At 36.3% G+C, this 14,940-nt stretch overlaps 2 protein-coding genes across 7 annotated transcripts; one reads left to right on the forward strand and one right to left on the reverse strand.

Annotated features, from left to right (window-relative positions):
* Window positions 1-226: 226 nt before the first annotated feature.
* LOC127810346 (cell division control protein 2 homolog) lies at window positions 227-7,976 on the forward strand. 6 transcript variants are annotated; one of them, XR_008025409.1, is made up of 11 exons: window positions 227-377; window positions 2,770-2,827; window positions 2,909-3,090; window positions 3,744-3,824; window positions 4,080-4,200; window positions 4,448-4,621; window positions 4,989-5,149; window positions 5,240-5,321; window positions 5,413-5,484; window positions 5,696-5,854; window positions 7,477-7,976. XR_008025409.1 is itself a non-coding variant. In XM_052349776.1 (9 exons), exons 1-9 carry the CDS (start codon window positions 2,816-2,818, stop codon window positions 5,783-5,785), a joined length of 975 nt encoding a protein of 324 aa, XP_052205736.1. In that variant the 5' UTR covers window positions 1,971-2,815; the 3' UTR covers window positions 5,786-6,128. The 6 variants fall into 6 exon arrangements, 1 of the variants encoding a protein (XP_052205736.1); XR_008025410.1 differs by having other exon boundaries at window positions 237-333; XR_008025412.1 differs by having other exon boundaries at window positions 243-357.
* Window positions 7,977-8,883: 907 nt separating this feature from the next.
* LOC127810178 (protein NRT1/ PTR FAMILY 8.3-like) lies at window positions 8,884-14,721 on the reverse strand. The gene is made up of 5 exons (XM_052349500.1): window positions 14,537-14,721; window positions 13,611-13,716; window positions 13,264-13,481; window positions 10,837-11,393; window positions 8,884-9,902 (listed from the first exon to the last, which is right to left on the reverse strand). The coding sequence occupies exons 1-5, from the start codon at window positions 14,597-14,599 to the stop codon at window positions 9,080-9,082; spliced, it is 1,767 nt and encodes a 588-aa protein (XP_052205460.1). The 5' UTR covers window positions 14,600-14,721; the 3' UTR covers window positions 8,884-9,079.
* Window positions 14,722-14,940: the final 219 nt, after the last annotated feature.

The raw sequence follows: 14,940 nt of genomic DNA on the forward strand, positions 1-14,940 counted from the left end.
ATTTTTAATTTTCTGATTTTTTTTTTTTCTTAACGAGGGACTAATACTAAACCGCATGAAAAGTTAATCCAGATGTGTAACTCAAAAAATTTTCTTGATTCTTTATACAAACTAGAAAATAGAAATTTTGGGCCAAGTATTGGGCCTTGATGCTATGAATTGTGCAGCCCAGCCCAAACTCCATTTCAGTGTATCCATTAATATGACAGCTATGAGCCATCGGCCTTCGACGCAACAAATTGTAGTCATCTCCGAATTTTCGGGAGGGAATGAGAAATCCTCTCTCTCTCTCTCTCTCTCTCTCTCTCTCATACAGGGCCTATGCATGTACCTGTATGCGACTGCATATTCGAAACTGTATTCTTCAGTTGAATTTAGTTAGTTTATCATCTCTTCTTTATAAAAGATTTTGAATTAGTTCTGTGCGTGTGATTGAATAATTGATCGGTTTATTGTTTGGCGGTTGAATTGTTGATTCTAGAGCATAACATCTTCAATTGAATTTAGTTGGTTTATCATCTCTTCTTTGAAAAAGATTGCGAACTAGTTTTGTGCGTATGATTGAACGATTGATTGATTGATTGATTATTGATTGGCGGTTGAAGTGCTGATTCCTGGAGTATAATATTCTTAGTCATAGCGATCATCATTGACTCTGTAAAAATCCTGTGCTCTGTTTTTGCCATCTATAGATTTTGCGCACAAAACTAAGGAAACCCTATCAGTTAGTTGCTTTTCTTATATGTTCTATCAAAAATGCTGTGTTGCTTTTATAGTAGTTTTTGGAGACACGTATAATAGGAATGTTCAGACTTAGAAGCAGGCTTTTGACATGAAAAATTAATTCATAGCTAAATCTCGACTCATCAATCTGCTATTGTGTTTCTGAGTGTCTCATAAACATTCTGTTGACACTGAAACTGAATCTGTCCTAGTTTGCTTTTCCTAAATTGCCAATGCTCCAAATCCAATTTGTGCAGCCCCGCCCCAATTCCGTTTCAGTGTATTAAATAAGAAAAATTTTACGTGGTGTTACATTCCTAGGGACAGGGACGTAATTTTTTTTTCTCTTATGCTTGTTGATTGTACTTAATTGTTATAGTGGTTGTGTTTTACCTGATTGTGTATTCTGGATAGATGTATTGCTATGCTATAAATAAGCCATAGCTATAGGGAGGACACATGTTGAGAAATGAATTGAATCATTTTCTGTTATTTCTCTTTCTTTCTCCCTCTGTCTACTGTTTCTCTCCCTTTTCATCTGAATTCTCCCTCCAAATTCCCTCTAATTCCCAATTCTTCCTAAACAACCCTCTTGTCAGATTTGAAGATTTGACACGTGGTACCTCTAAAGTTTACCATAATTATAGAAATGATCATTAACATTTGAGATAATAGTGTAAATGCTCCTAAGGTTTAATATTATGAAAATTTTAAAAGCAAAATGTAAAATAAATGTATCTCTATACACATTAAAAAAAGAAGAAGAAAGGAGTCAATGGGAATAATGGGGGATGGCTTGGAAGCCATCCCCTTTGTGCAAGGAGGCTGCCTAAAAGAAAAGAAATTCTTTTCACATACAAGAAAAGAAAGAGAAATATTGCAAAGAAGGAATTTTCAAGGATTGATACCTTGAAATTAATCAGACGTGAGATTTGATGCCTTTTCAATGAGCTCATCAACCCTTTTGATACACACAAATTGAAACCCATATTGATTCTTTTTATGGCTTCTAAAAAATTAATTGGACTTTAGTTTTGTACGTATATTGTTTAATTGGTAGAAGTATAAGGGTTGAAATAGGCCTATCAGTTGCTACAATGATTTAATAAGATTATTCAAGGAAATTGTGTCGTCTAACTAAACTTTTCTAGTACTAGGAATGCAGGAGTTTCACTTTTGGGCAGATGCTAAATAAGAGGGAAAAAAAAAGTGATTGAGAGAGTGTTGAATTTCATTTAGTGTAAGTGACGCATGTGTAGCTTTCTCTCTGTTTTTGTCTTTCTTAAATACGATGATATGATTTGTCTTGAATTCTGCATGCTCTACTATATATATATATATATGGTTCTATATTCAACACTAGAAAATTAACTTGTATCATTGAAGATAATCAAGGGTCTAACACACTTACAAGGTGAAACTCTGTTGACTCTGCTCAACAGGGTACTTTTTCTGTGGACTGGACAGGCAAACCATTTGCAGATAGAAATCTTGTCCAAAGAGTTGAAGCTGCCAACAAGGATTAAGAAACCAACTGAAATAGTTTGAGTTTTCTTCTGTCCTTAGGGGCTATAAGAATCATGTATTTTAGAATGCTCCTCTGTTGCATACATTTAAGGCAAAATATAATATTGAGTAAATCATAGTCAGGCCCAAGTATATAAGTCATTCCTTGATTTTCAAAAATTACACTCATATTCCTTGTCAAAATTTGCTTCATAAGTACTTACTGGAAAGAAAAGAATTGCTTCATGATATTTTAGTTTCCTTACTGCCTTGAGGGTGTGAATTTGGTAGCCCTGGGTTTATGTTATCAATGATGAGTATAAATACATTGCGGCCTTTTTTCCTCTTTTTTTTTTTTTATCTTTACATTGATGTTCACTTTTCTATTCTGCCTTGGCATGTTCTTGTTTGTGAATCAGCTAGCTAGAATTCATGCAGCCTATCCCACCTACTGGGATGAAGGCTTGACTGTTCATTTTTCCATTCTGCCTAGCTAATTGAGCTCGTTACTGAGAATTGCCTTTATGTCTAAAATCTCAGCAACTATTATTTTCTACTAAGAGTTGGGGCTGTCTGATCTGATCAAATGGATGATAAGGTAGAGTTCTCTCCTTGTGTTGGTGCTATATGCTTATTCATTTTTATCCACTTCCCCTACTCATGTTTGCGGTCGTTGCAGTATGAGCTGATGGAGAATATTGGGGAAGGTGCCTTTGGCATGGTCTATAAATGCCGTGATTCCTTGACCACTAAGACTCTAGCTTTGAAGAGAATTTTTATTCGAGATGAGCATGGAGTGCCTAGCTCAGTGATAAGAGAAGTTTCACTTTTGAAGGAACTGGATCACATTAACATAGTCAGGTGATTAGTTAACAAAACTCTCTTTCTTTGACTTCGGGTACAAATGTGGGATTGAGTCATGATAAATTCTTTTCTTTAGGCCATTGCATGATTAAAGTTTCATTTTATAATAATTCAAATGCTTTACCCAAAAGTGTCAATCAAGTTTAACTTTTAAATATATAAACATTACTATGTCCACAAAGTACAAGATGAAAATGGATTATGGATTATAGAATTGGAAAATAACACGTATTTGATATGAAGGTGTCTGACCAAAATGGGATGACGAGAAAACGGGTGGCATCATCATTTATCGTAGTCAATCATTTACTTAGTTTTCAAATGAGCATAATTTTTAATTATATTTCCGGGAGTTAAATGCTACTTTCCATTGACAGTAATGGAAATCTTTCTTCTAATGCTGCTAAAATCCATAATGATGGCAATCTTCTTTGTAATCTTGTGCAGAACACAACGATTCCATGTTGAGTGTTGAATCTATATAGAATTGTTTTAGAACAAGATTCTGTTTCCCTTTTCTTTTCTCATATTTGTTTCCATAAGAATTTCATTAATCATTGACTAACGATGTTTCCCTTTTCTTTTCTCATCTTTGTTTCCGTAAGAATTTTATTAATCATTGACTACCGAATTTTCTCTACATTCTTCAGCATTGTAGAATCACTAATGATTAAACATGCTCTCGACAAGGGATATCCATACAATTCTCTCATAATGCCCCTTTCTACTAGGTGATGTATGCATAACTTGATAGGTTTGTACTTAAAATCCAGTCCTATTATCGGAATGGTTGTCTTTTTACCTAATATGTCCTTTTGAAATTAATGATAGTGATTCCATGTAAAAGCAAGTCCATGAGTTAGCTTATGCTCCTCCTCTTCCATCCGGTGCCAATTGCTTTTGTATGTTTAGTTACTTGTGATCTATGATATTCTTATTATTTGATGAAGTTCCTGAATGATTCTTAAATGGAATTTCTGGAAAAGGCTGTTAGATATTCGGACCAATTTGGAATATGTCGATCTTGTCTTCGAGCGTCTAGACCTAGACCTAAGGCAATTCATGGAATCCCATCCAGAGGTTGCAAAGGATCCGCGTACGATAAAGGTAGGTGAGACTTTCAGTCACTTGAAGTCCCTGGTGCTTGATGTGAATAGATTGATGTTTGTTTCATTTTTTGGAAGTAACTCCGATCATCAGGGAAAAGAATATACAGTGAGATTAAGTTTGCAGATTTGGTTGTTTTCCAGGAGATCAATTCTGTGGCGCAATGATAGATAAGGGGAATCATTTGAAATAACACCACCGATTTATATATAAGATTGCTCTGATTGACTTGAATATTTCTTTGCAGAGCTTTATGTATCAGATTCTGAGTGGAGTAAGCTATTGCCATTCTCACAAAATTTTGCATCGAGATCTTAAACCTCAGAATTTGCTTGTGGATCTGAATAACAAAATAGTGAAGCTTGCTGACTTTGGGCTGGGCAGGGCATTTGGCGTTCCTCTCAGGAGTTATTCCCACAATGTATGTTATTCTTACCATCTGCTGGGTTGCTATTTCCTTTAGTTTTCTGTTTACATCGAACTGTTTTAGTGAATAAAGACAATACACTTCTAATTATTGGTGCAGAAAAAGAGCATCCTCCTCTGTTTTTGTGGCCTTTTTATCGGATTATCTATAGGATTATTGCTATGCTTCAGTTTATCTTCCATTTATATGTTTTGTTTGAATGCATGTACCTTTTGTTCTTTAAAACTAGTTGTATGTGTTCTAGTTTGTTTTCCTTGAAAATCTTCTACAGTTCTACCAGATCTAAGATGGGTTTGATTCCACTTGCTATCTTTGTGCTGCATGTCTATAATTCTCACACTTGGAAAGTAGTTCTCCTCAGGTGGGAACTCTACCATACATGGCACCGGAACTGCTGCTCGATTTGAAATACTCTACCCCCATTGATCTATGGTCTGCTGGCTGTATATTTGCAGAGATGGTAACCCAGAAGCCTCTCTTCACGGGAAGTGGCGGAGTTATCACAATGCTGGACATGTTCAGGTAGTGCAAGCCCTCATTGCATGCACAAGCTTAAGCCTTTATGTTGTGAATTAAGTCCCCTATTCAACACTACTTGTAATTAATGTGAAGCATCTTTGGAATCCCAAACGAGGCAACATGGCCTGGAGTGACTTCGCAGACTGATTTCATTTCCACCGCGACTGAGTTGCAGGTTTTGTGCTGACTTTTGCTTTCCTTTTAGTGTTCCTCTTGTAGTTCAAAAAACATGTACTGTTCTCACCCTGCTCTACCTCTGCCAACAGTTCCACTCGAATACCAAAAATCTTGCCGACTTTGTCCCTGGTCTAGAGCCTGCTGGATTAGATCTCCTTTCTGTAAGTTGCGCTTCATTATATTTAACAGGGTCAATAAGAAAGACAATTTTTTAAAAACAAAACAAAGAAACAAAGAAGAGAACATGAACTTGTTTAGAACTAAGCTTACAGTTCTGGAATACATTCCACACTGAAAGTAATTTAAAAATCTAATTGGATAATGGTCTGCAATGGTTCAATTCACCTGATGAATAACCATTTGTGTTTGCAGAAAATGCTGTGTATGAATCCAAGCAGCAGAATTACAGCTCATGAGGCACTCAAGCATCCGTACTTCAGAGATCTTGAAACTAGTGCTTGATTGCACATCCCTGATCCCTCATCCTATATGCCTGCGCTGGAAATATATCGCCTGTATTTCTTTTACCTGGTAACAATTTATTGCAATACTTATATTTTAAAAAATAATTTTCACACCAACTGAATATGTTTTCTTTGTAAAAAATATAATTCCGTGTTGAGTTGAAAGGGGAAATACGGTGGGCTTAATAACAAATTTATTACGCAAGACTAACTTGTACAACAACTTTGATACAAGTACTCGCACACACCTTTACTACACACTTGTCCTTACACGCTCACCACAACACACACACACTACCGACTTTTCACAACACTGCACGCACAAACTTGCTGCCCCACCATTCTACTCTGCTGCCCCCCCCTCTCTCACAACTCTCCACTACATGGCTTTTAATAGCCTATAATAACCGACTTAGTGAGTCGGTGAAGTAAGTTGGTAGAATACACTAGAATGGCCTAAGCATTCCAACTAATTCTTATATGGTTAGCATCTAGATCTAGCTGTCCTCCATCACTTTGTTGTTAGTGTTGGATTATTCTAGCGTGATGAGTCGGTGATGACGTCTACAATATTTTAGAATGAAAATTCTGCTGAAATTTTATTAATCTAGAAAGAGCCATTGAATCTTAACATTCCCGACCTCATAGATAAATGTTTAATATGTTGTCTTAAAATATATATATATAACTTTCAAGTTTCAATAGGATGGGGGAGATTATTTATTAAATTTGAGGTCCAAGTTTGAATTTCTTTAGAGGACTTGCCAAATTCATTTTTTCCCCCCTAAACATTATAGGAAAAGACTATCGCTTCTCTTAATTTTAAATCTAATCTATTGAATATTTAATTTTTATAATTTACATATATTAACTATCTAATTATTTAATTAATATTAAGCGTGTAATAAACGTGCCATTAAACTTGTGAAAACAAAATAGCAAAACACAATGACCAGCGGCCGCTAAATTATTAACTCACCAATAGATACATTGTGAGATGTCAGTCAGAGCAAAGTGGACAGAAGAGAATAGATAGGTTGCGGATTGTCAATTAGAGTAAAGAGAAAGGGGAATGATGGATTGGTCACAACTTGTGAATTGTTGGTAGGAGTAAAGAGGAAGGAGAATTGTGAGTTGGTCACAAGTTGTTAGTTGGAGAAAGGGAAGGGTCTGTCGATCGTGATTCTCGAGTTGTCAGTCAGAATAAAGAGGAAGGGTTGAGATTGATCGAAATAACGACAATTGACAGGAAACTCGGTTCTTTTGTTTGAATTGATGAGAGATGAGATATATGAGCAAAGACGTTGATTGAATGTGAAAAGAAACGAATGATCAGTTTAATTTGTTCTTTTTTTCTTTTGTTTTTCTTATTTCCGTGTAACTCTTGCATTATTTTAAGTGGGATTAGTTTATAATCCAAAATAGAATTTGAGCCGGGGTGGACAAATTGAAGATCTGGCGAAAGCTCCACCAGGCCCAAATATCATCTTCTAGTTTGTTTATAGAATTAATAATCCAATTTTTTAAGTTGACATGACTGCGTTAGCCTTCCTGGCTAGGTTTGGTGTACTTAATTCAGATCATTTAATACGTGTTGATTTTGCATTCTACGTTTCAGTACTTAAATTTTTTTTTTGTCCATTTGAAGAAACTATTATAAATGACTGACGATTACTTTACTTTGTTTAGTGAATAAATCAAAATTTTCAAGTCAAGCAGACATCCGACGTCTGTGGAATGGAACAGTCTTCCTAATCCTAGCTACGCTTTGTATACCAAACTGGTTTTGGATTCTGCCAGTGCCAGGAAGAAAACCAAATCAAATCCTCCTCTTTCTGCTCTTTAGTGCGTTTCTTAGTTCCGAGCAGAATGGCCGATGGTATTCCAGCAACGATCTCCTGCCGCAGTGATCTACCAGAAGATCTAATGGTCAAAATCAAAATCTTGTCGAGATTGCCCGTCAAATCTCTGGTGAGATTCAGGTGCGTCTGTAAAGGCTGGAACGAACTAATTCGTTCCCCCAGTTTGTAATGACAGGGATGCTGTCGTCATAAGAGACTGCATTTTGTAATGACAATTTTCTTCGTAGATTAGACATAAATAATGTGATACTTAGAGCCATAAAGAAAGTAAATTCTCATTAATTAGAAAGATAAGACTCTCTTTCAACCATTTCAGTGGATTTTACTAGTTTTGAGCAAACTGGACATGGTGATGGTGGTGCCAATAACTATATATGTTGGACCTTTGCCAAAGAGGCAATTGGGTTTTGGTTGGAAGATGACTTGATAATCTAGAACCTCAATTTTAGTCAAAAATTGAAACATAGTTGATTGAATAGTCACTTGAGAATAAGGATTTAAGATTGAATATTGGTATAGAATCTGAAATTTGATGTCAAAATGGTTTGTCCAATTGTTAAAATTACCACAATACTCTTCTCGTTTAAATAAGAGCCCATTATTTATTAACACATGAAATAGATTCTGCATACAAAAATCATTCTATAATTTTGTATTAATTCAAAACTCTATTTTGATTGTTCTATCCTTAGTTATATACTATTTGATTGATTCATGTTATCTTAGGCTGATTAGATATTTAAAATTATTTAAGTAGGTACGATTTTCATCTTTCTAATTTTTTACCCACAAATAATTTTATAAATTCAAATGAACTTTTAAGCTACCGTAACTCTAGTTTGAGAAACACAATTGAATTAATGCACATTTGGAAAATGAAAAATGGATTTATTTTTTACCCATAAATTATATTACATAATTTTACATGAAGAATGTCACTTTTTAAATGCCTAAATTATTCATTTTTTTAGTTAAAAGTTAAAGAAGGTATATTCAAATTGAAATTTTGACTAACATGCTTGCTAATAGTAACCCATGTTCTTTTTCTACTGTTCACAAAGGTGATTTTCTCAAAACAGCCAAGATGAAAGGAAAACCAGACAGACACTCACTTGATAAAAAAAAAAATCTATGGGCGTTAAAAAGACTAGATTTTTATCACTTAAAAGTGCGGTTTTCTAATTCAAACAATAGAGAGCAATGAACCCACTGTAACACTCAAGTCTGATTCCAGTAAGATGAATGTTTTTAAGTTTTTTTATTGCAAGCAAGTGTAAACAGAGTACAAGATCCCTGCATTATATATATATATATATATATTTACAGGCAGCTGTTAAGCTTTGAGCTTTTGGAAGGAAATATAAAAATTGCAGGACATGGCGAATCATATTCACAACCTGCAACAGAACCCTTCAATGGAAGAAAAGAAACTAAGCAGCCCTTTTCTGTTTATAGATTTTGGCACAGAAGACGTACGCCACCATGTTTAAGAAGCTCAGCCCCGCCAAAAGCCAGAAGTAGTAGTCGAGATGACCCTCGTTCAGGTTATCCGGTATCCATCCAACTTTCCCGCCCTCGGTTGTTATGGATGTCACTACAGTTAGAATCAACGAGCTCAAGTAACTGCCCAGCGAAGTCGTCAGAAGGGATAGTGCGCTACACAAGCTGCGCATGCCGTCAGGCGACTCGTCATAGAAGAACTGGAGCTGCCCGATGAATGTGAACACTTCTGCAGCGCCAATCAAGGCATACTGCGGTATTTGCCAGATGATGCTAAGAGGCACTGGAACATCTTCATCAACCAGTCCGAATTCTTTGGCAAGTGCCAACCTCTTCATCTCCACCAAAGCAGCAGCCGCCATGCTTATGATTGAGATGAAGAGGCCGATTCCCATCCTCTCTAACTCTGAGAAGCCTCTCTCCTTGCCAGTGAATTTTCTTGCAATGGGTACGATGAATTTGTCGTAGACGGGCACCCAGAATATCACACTGATCACGTCAAACGTTGAAAGAGAGGCCGCAGGAAGGGAGAAGGAGCCAATTTTTCGGTCCATCACCATCCCTTGCTCAATAAACATTGTACCCATCTGTGAATAAACAGCAGCAAAGACGATTCCAGTGGCCCAAATTGGAAACATCCGGATCAATATTTTCAGTTCCTCCACCTGTGTCACAGTGCAAAGCCTCCAGCGATTGGAGAAGTCCCCATTCTGGTTCTCAGCATCCAAAATTACTGCAGCTTTGTCTAGGCACCTATATAAGGCAATACTAGTTTCAGTAAGGTTCTACAAAAATACGCTGCTTAAAAGGCCAAGAAACCAAGATGTGAGAAATCTTTTTAGCATCCAAAACTATAAAAAACAGGGTGTCTGTTATAGGATAAAAGTCATCAATTCAAGAGATATTATTACAAGAACTCAAGATAGTTCAAATCACATGTAAATGGAGGTCAATTTTGCAAATAGAACAGATGACGCGTATGGTTCCTGTAATTCTCCCTGCCAAGCCAGGTCAGCATACACTACATATCTCAAATCAGACAATGATCATGCTCAGTTTAGTCTTTGATAATAAATAATGCAGGAATGACAAATGAATAAATAAAGCTCTATGACTATGAACACCAAAACTCACACTGCAGTTGAGAAGTCCTTAAACCAACCTAGGGGGAATATTCAGGTTTTCATCTTATTGTTCAATTTTGGTCAACTTGGAAACAAAAATTTGACAGAGATAGGTCATACAAGAACTAAAATGAAACCCTTCTGAATGTACTCAGAAGAACCGTTAATCTATCAAGCAGAGTATTAAAGCCAAATCATTGCCTATACAGACACTATGAGAATATTGCGAGGAAGCCCACATGGTAAGCTTTTCTTACATTATAATACATGATTAATTCAAGAAGCCTACTAAAGCATCATATACTTTCATCACTAGAGGTGCAGGAATATAATCATGCTGGGTGGTCCCATTTCCTAAAGTAAATAGTATATACCAAGAAAACTACAAAAACATATCTCGCTTGTGTGAAATATCCAAAACATATCAACTATGAAATACTTGTGAGGCAGAAATCAATTGTCAAAGGCAATAATCACTAGTTGGCGAAAGAAAAAGCTGATAACTAATTAAGCTTATGGTTTTGATTCAAGTTGTTCAAAAAGAGAACAAGAGGAAAAATTACTTCAGTTCATCTGTATGGTCCAGTTTCCTGCTTCCCTTAATGGATGAGGTCTTGTCTGGCGTTTCATACAGGAGACTGCTGTCTCCAGGCACTTCCACATTCCACTTGTGGAATGATGCAACCAAAACTTGGCACACTCTTGTAAGAGGGCTTCCCCCTGGTTTCTGAAATCTATACAAAGGAGTGCCTGAAAAGAAACTTACAATAGCGATGCCCATAAACAATGCAGGGATGCCAAAACCTAGGCCCCACCCAACATCATCTTGAATCCACACAATTAAACTACTCGATACAAGAGCACCTAAATTGATAGAAAAATAAAACCAATTAAAGAATGAGCCCTTCTTTACCCTCTCTTTAGTATCGGTATCATCAAACTGATCCGCCCCAAAGGAAGAAACACATGGTTTGATCCCACCAGTTCCGAGTGCAATCAGATACAGCCCAGAAAAGAATATCATATACTGAGCAGGAGTGGCAGAAGGGCATATGGAGTCAACACATTCAGCAGGTTTAAGTGCAGAAACCGTTGCTGACAGGGTCAATGTGCACATCCCCTAAACCAAATCAAAAATTTTAAAATGTTAGGGATGAGGATAAAAGCCATTCCTACAAACAAGAGAAGAGGGAACAGATTGGAAACCAAATATAATACCTAGAACTCTCGATTAACATGCCCAATCAGGATGCATCTAAACTGGACCAAAAGCCAGAACCAGAATGGGCATGCATTTGACTTAAGTCGGAAAGAATAGTCTAAGTGAAATACCCAACTCAGAAATGCTAAAAATACCATAGGCAAAAAAAGTTACTCTCATGGACAAAAACATACCTAAGGTTTGCCATAATATTCACTTCAAATTAAACTCTGTTAACCTTACAGAAGCCTACCTAAACCATTTTTAAACAAAAACCTAGCTAAAGTCTAAATCTTTATGAAAGAAAATTCTACAAAAATACTCAATACACTTCCTAAAGGTAGATAAAAGTGTTGGTAAAGTTGCAAGTCCATAAAAGAAAAAATATTTAAAGGGTTTTAGGTATCAAACAGTCAAACTATCCCTTTAAAAAAATCATTTAAAGGGATAATTTAGATACCTAAAACCCCTCATATGACTTTCTTTGGACTAGCAACTTTACCAACACTTTTATCTACTCTTGGGAAGTGTATTGACTATTTTTGTGAAATTTTCCTCTATGAAGATTTGGACATTAGATAGGTTTCTGTTAGGTCAAAAATTGCTTAGGATTTTTTTTGTAAAGCTAACATGAAGTTTAATGAAAAGTGAATATTATGAAAAACCTCAAGCATGCTTTTGTAATTATCCTTTTTTCATTACTTCGTGTTTCAAGAGGCAAAGGGAAGGCCGTGCAATATAGCCCTCCCCCTCCCTTCACAAAGCAAAAAGCCTCATGCATTGAAGACCTCCCATTTTCTTAATTCCTGCTTCCATACAAATACTAGAAATACATGTAATAGAACACAATGAGTGACAAGTTACCAAAAGAAAAATAAAGAAAGAAAACAAGGTAAAAAAGAAGGGCTATATATTCTGAATGAACCAATTACAGCCTAACAAACAGGCTCATCACATATGATTTTCTCCAATTTCTTCAACATCACATATGATTCTCTCCAATTTCTTCAACTTGTGCCAGGACTTTAATATAACATCCAGATAACTCTTTTATTTGTCCTCCTAGTGCTTCTATATATGTGTGTGTGTATCTATGCATACTGGGCTTTAAAGTTATATATATTGATTCTTCTAATTTTGCCATATCGTTTGGTTAGTTGCCAGATAAATCCTTCAACAAAGCAAGAGACGTGCCTAGGATTAAAAGACTTTAAAAATCATACCTTTCTTGCTGAAATAACACAAAAGGATAAACACTGTAAGGGATATGCCTGGAAAATACCTAAGGCTAAAGGTTTTAAAAATATACCTTTCTTATTGAACTAATAAAGGAATAAAAATTTCTTGAAACCAATAGAAACTATTGTCTTCTAGGTAGGAGTTAGCAATCAAAATCTTTTTGAATTTCAACATAGCCTTGATGAATGCTAAAGAAAAAAAAAATAGGCAAAAAGCTTATCAAAACGAATTGTTTTCCAAGATAATAGAAAGCCAAAACTTTTCCCCATGATCACTTGTAACTGCCAACAAAATACAAAGTCTCACATCTCTAGCATGAATTATTCCCCTACAGTAGGACAGCAGCATAATTCCGACTTCTAATGTAGAACAGTAGATGCACAATTGGAAGGAACATGATCATTTGTACCAAAAATGAAGAAATAACGTGCACATGTTCAATAGGAAGAAAAACCAAAGCAAGGTAAAAAAAACACTATGGCCATCCATGCATAATTTCCAACTCCTTATGATGAGTTTTGAGCACAGGTACAGCCCAATGCATACTTACAATAAAATAAATAGTGGAGAAGGCAGCGATGGTCCAGTATCTTCCCCAGTATGCATCTGCCAAGATAGCTCCAATAAGGGGGGTTAGGTAGCAAGTTCCCGACCAAGTGGAAACATTTCTTGCAGCAGAGACATTTCCTTCATGTAATTTTGTGGTAAGATAGGTGACAAGATTTGTAGCAATCCCATAGTAAGCCAAACGTTCGCAGCATTCAGTGCCTGTTTTTAATCCAAAGATATTAGAAGAACAAAATGGAATAACATTAAATTAATAATGAATTGTTTAATTTAGATGATACTTTTTTGATAAATACAAATAAACATGAAAAATTATCAACCAGTAATTACCGAGAATAAAGGGGCAAGCTCTCCAATTTCCTGTATTGCTCTTCAGCGCTGGCTGTCCCTTAAGGTCAACAGAACCATCTCCGGTGTACAGTCCATTACTTTCACCCTGAAGGCAAATATAAGGCAAAAAACAGAAACATCTTAGAAAATAAATGTTGCATTAGAAGTCCGGCTGCCAAATGCTTGCATTTGCTTGTGAGTGCAAATATTACGTCTGGTGCCTATGTGCTATAAATTACAGTCCAGGTAGAATAACTCTTAATTTGCTAATACTGTAGCTAGCAACTACCAGCAATTGGTTAAGATTTGCAAAGAATGTTACTGAGTATCACAAACACACTAAAACCAAAGGAACGGCTAGGGAACCACCAAAAATGAATAGAGGTACTGTTTCCAAGGGTACCATCAGAACGCCTCTCCAAGAGAGAGCGAGCGAGGAAATAGAACGCACGGGGTCATGTAGAAGGGTTTACCCATGGAGAGTTAAAGATCAAAAGAAGAGGCTTCCCATATTGCCAGCCTCAGAAAATTTAAACTCCTTCTGCCTTTATATATTCCATAAATTTCTCCCCCAATTCCTATCTGCAGACTCACATGTCACAACAGAGCGGATTCAAATCCAACATTTCCGACCCAAAAGAGAAGGAAGAAAACAAAGACAAAAAAGTACTTCAGATAGGATCAATCCAATCTAACCAGGGCTGAACTGCAGTTCGACGCCGAATCAATCGATTAACCTAATATTCAATTAGAACACAACTCAAGCCTAACATCAAAACCGTCCTCAATCAAATGAAACATCGAACAAAGTTAGAAATTCAAATCTAGAATTTAAACTCAGAATCACAGATCTAGATAATAATAGGAAATACAAACGCAGATGAAGAAGGTAAATAAAGATGGGGTCAAAGAGGATAGAAGGGTACCAGTGGAATCCCACCCTCCAACAGTAGCCTCTCCTCCAATCTCTCTTCCTCCAGGGTTCCCATCACCAGGATTCAACGATCCTTCTCTGTATTCTCTCTTTATCTATCTCTAAGCATCTATATCCACAGTTATAGATGCGGATTGAAGCAATATTATTGCGAACGAGATACCCTCGAAGGTTTCCTTTATTTATATAACGGGGGGGGCGATCCAGGAATCTGGCTGGGTGACGTAATATATGAAGATACACATAATATTTAATTCTAGAGGTAGAGGGGGTGCCCCGTTGCCCAAAGTGTCCCGGTTCATCTCAGGACTCTGCAGTCTGCAACACGGCAGCCCTCCTAATTTATGTCTAGTCTACAAAATAAATATTAAAATTTAAAAATATTATTAATTATTA

This window comes from Diospyros lotus, chromosome 9 (assembly GCF_014633365.1).
Source record: "Diospyros lotus cultivar Yz01 chromosome 9, ASM1463336v1, whole genome shotgun sequence".
In the NCBI taxonomy this organism is placed as follows: Eukaryota; Viridiplantae; Streptophyta; class Magnoliopsida; order Ericales; family Ebenaceae; genus Diospyros; species Diospyros lotus.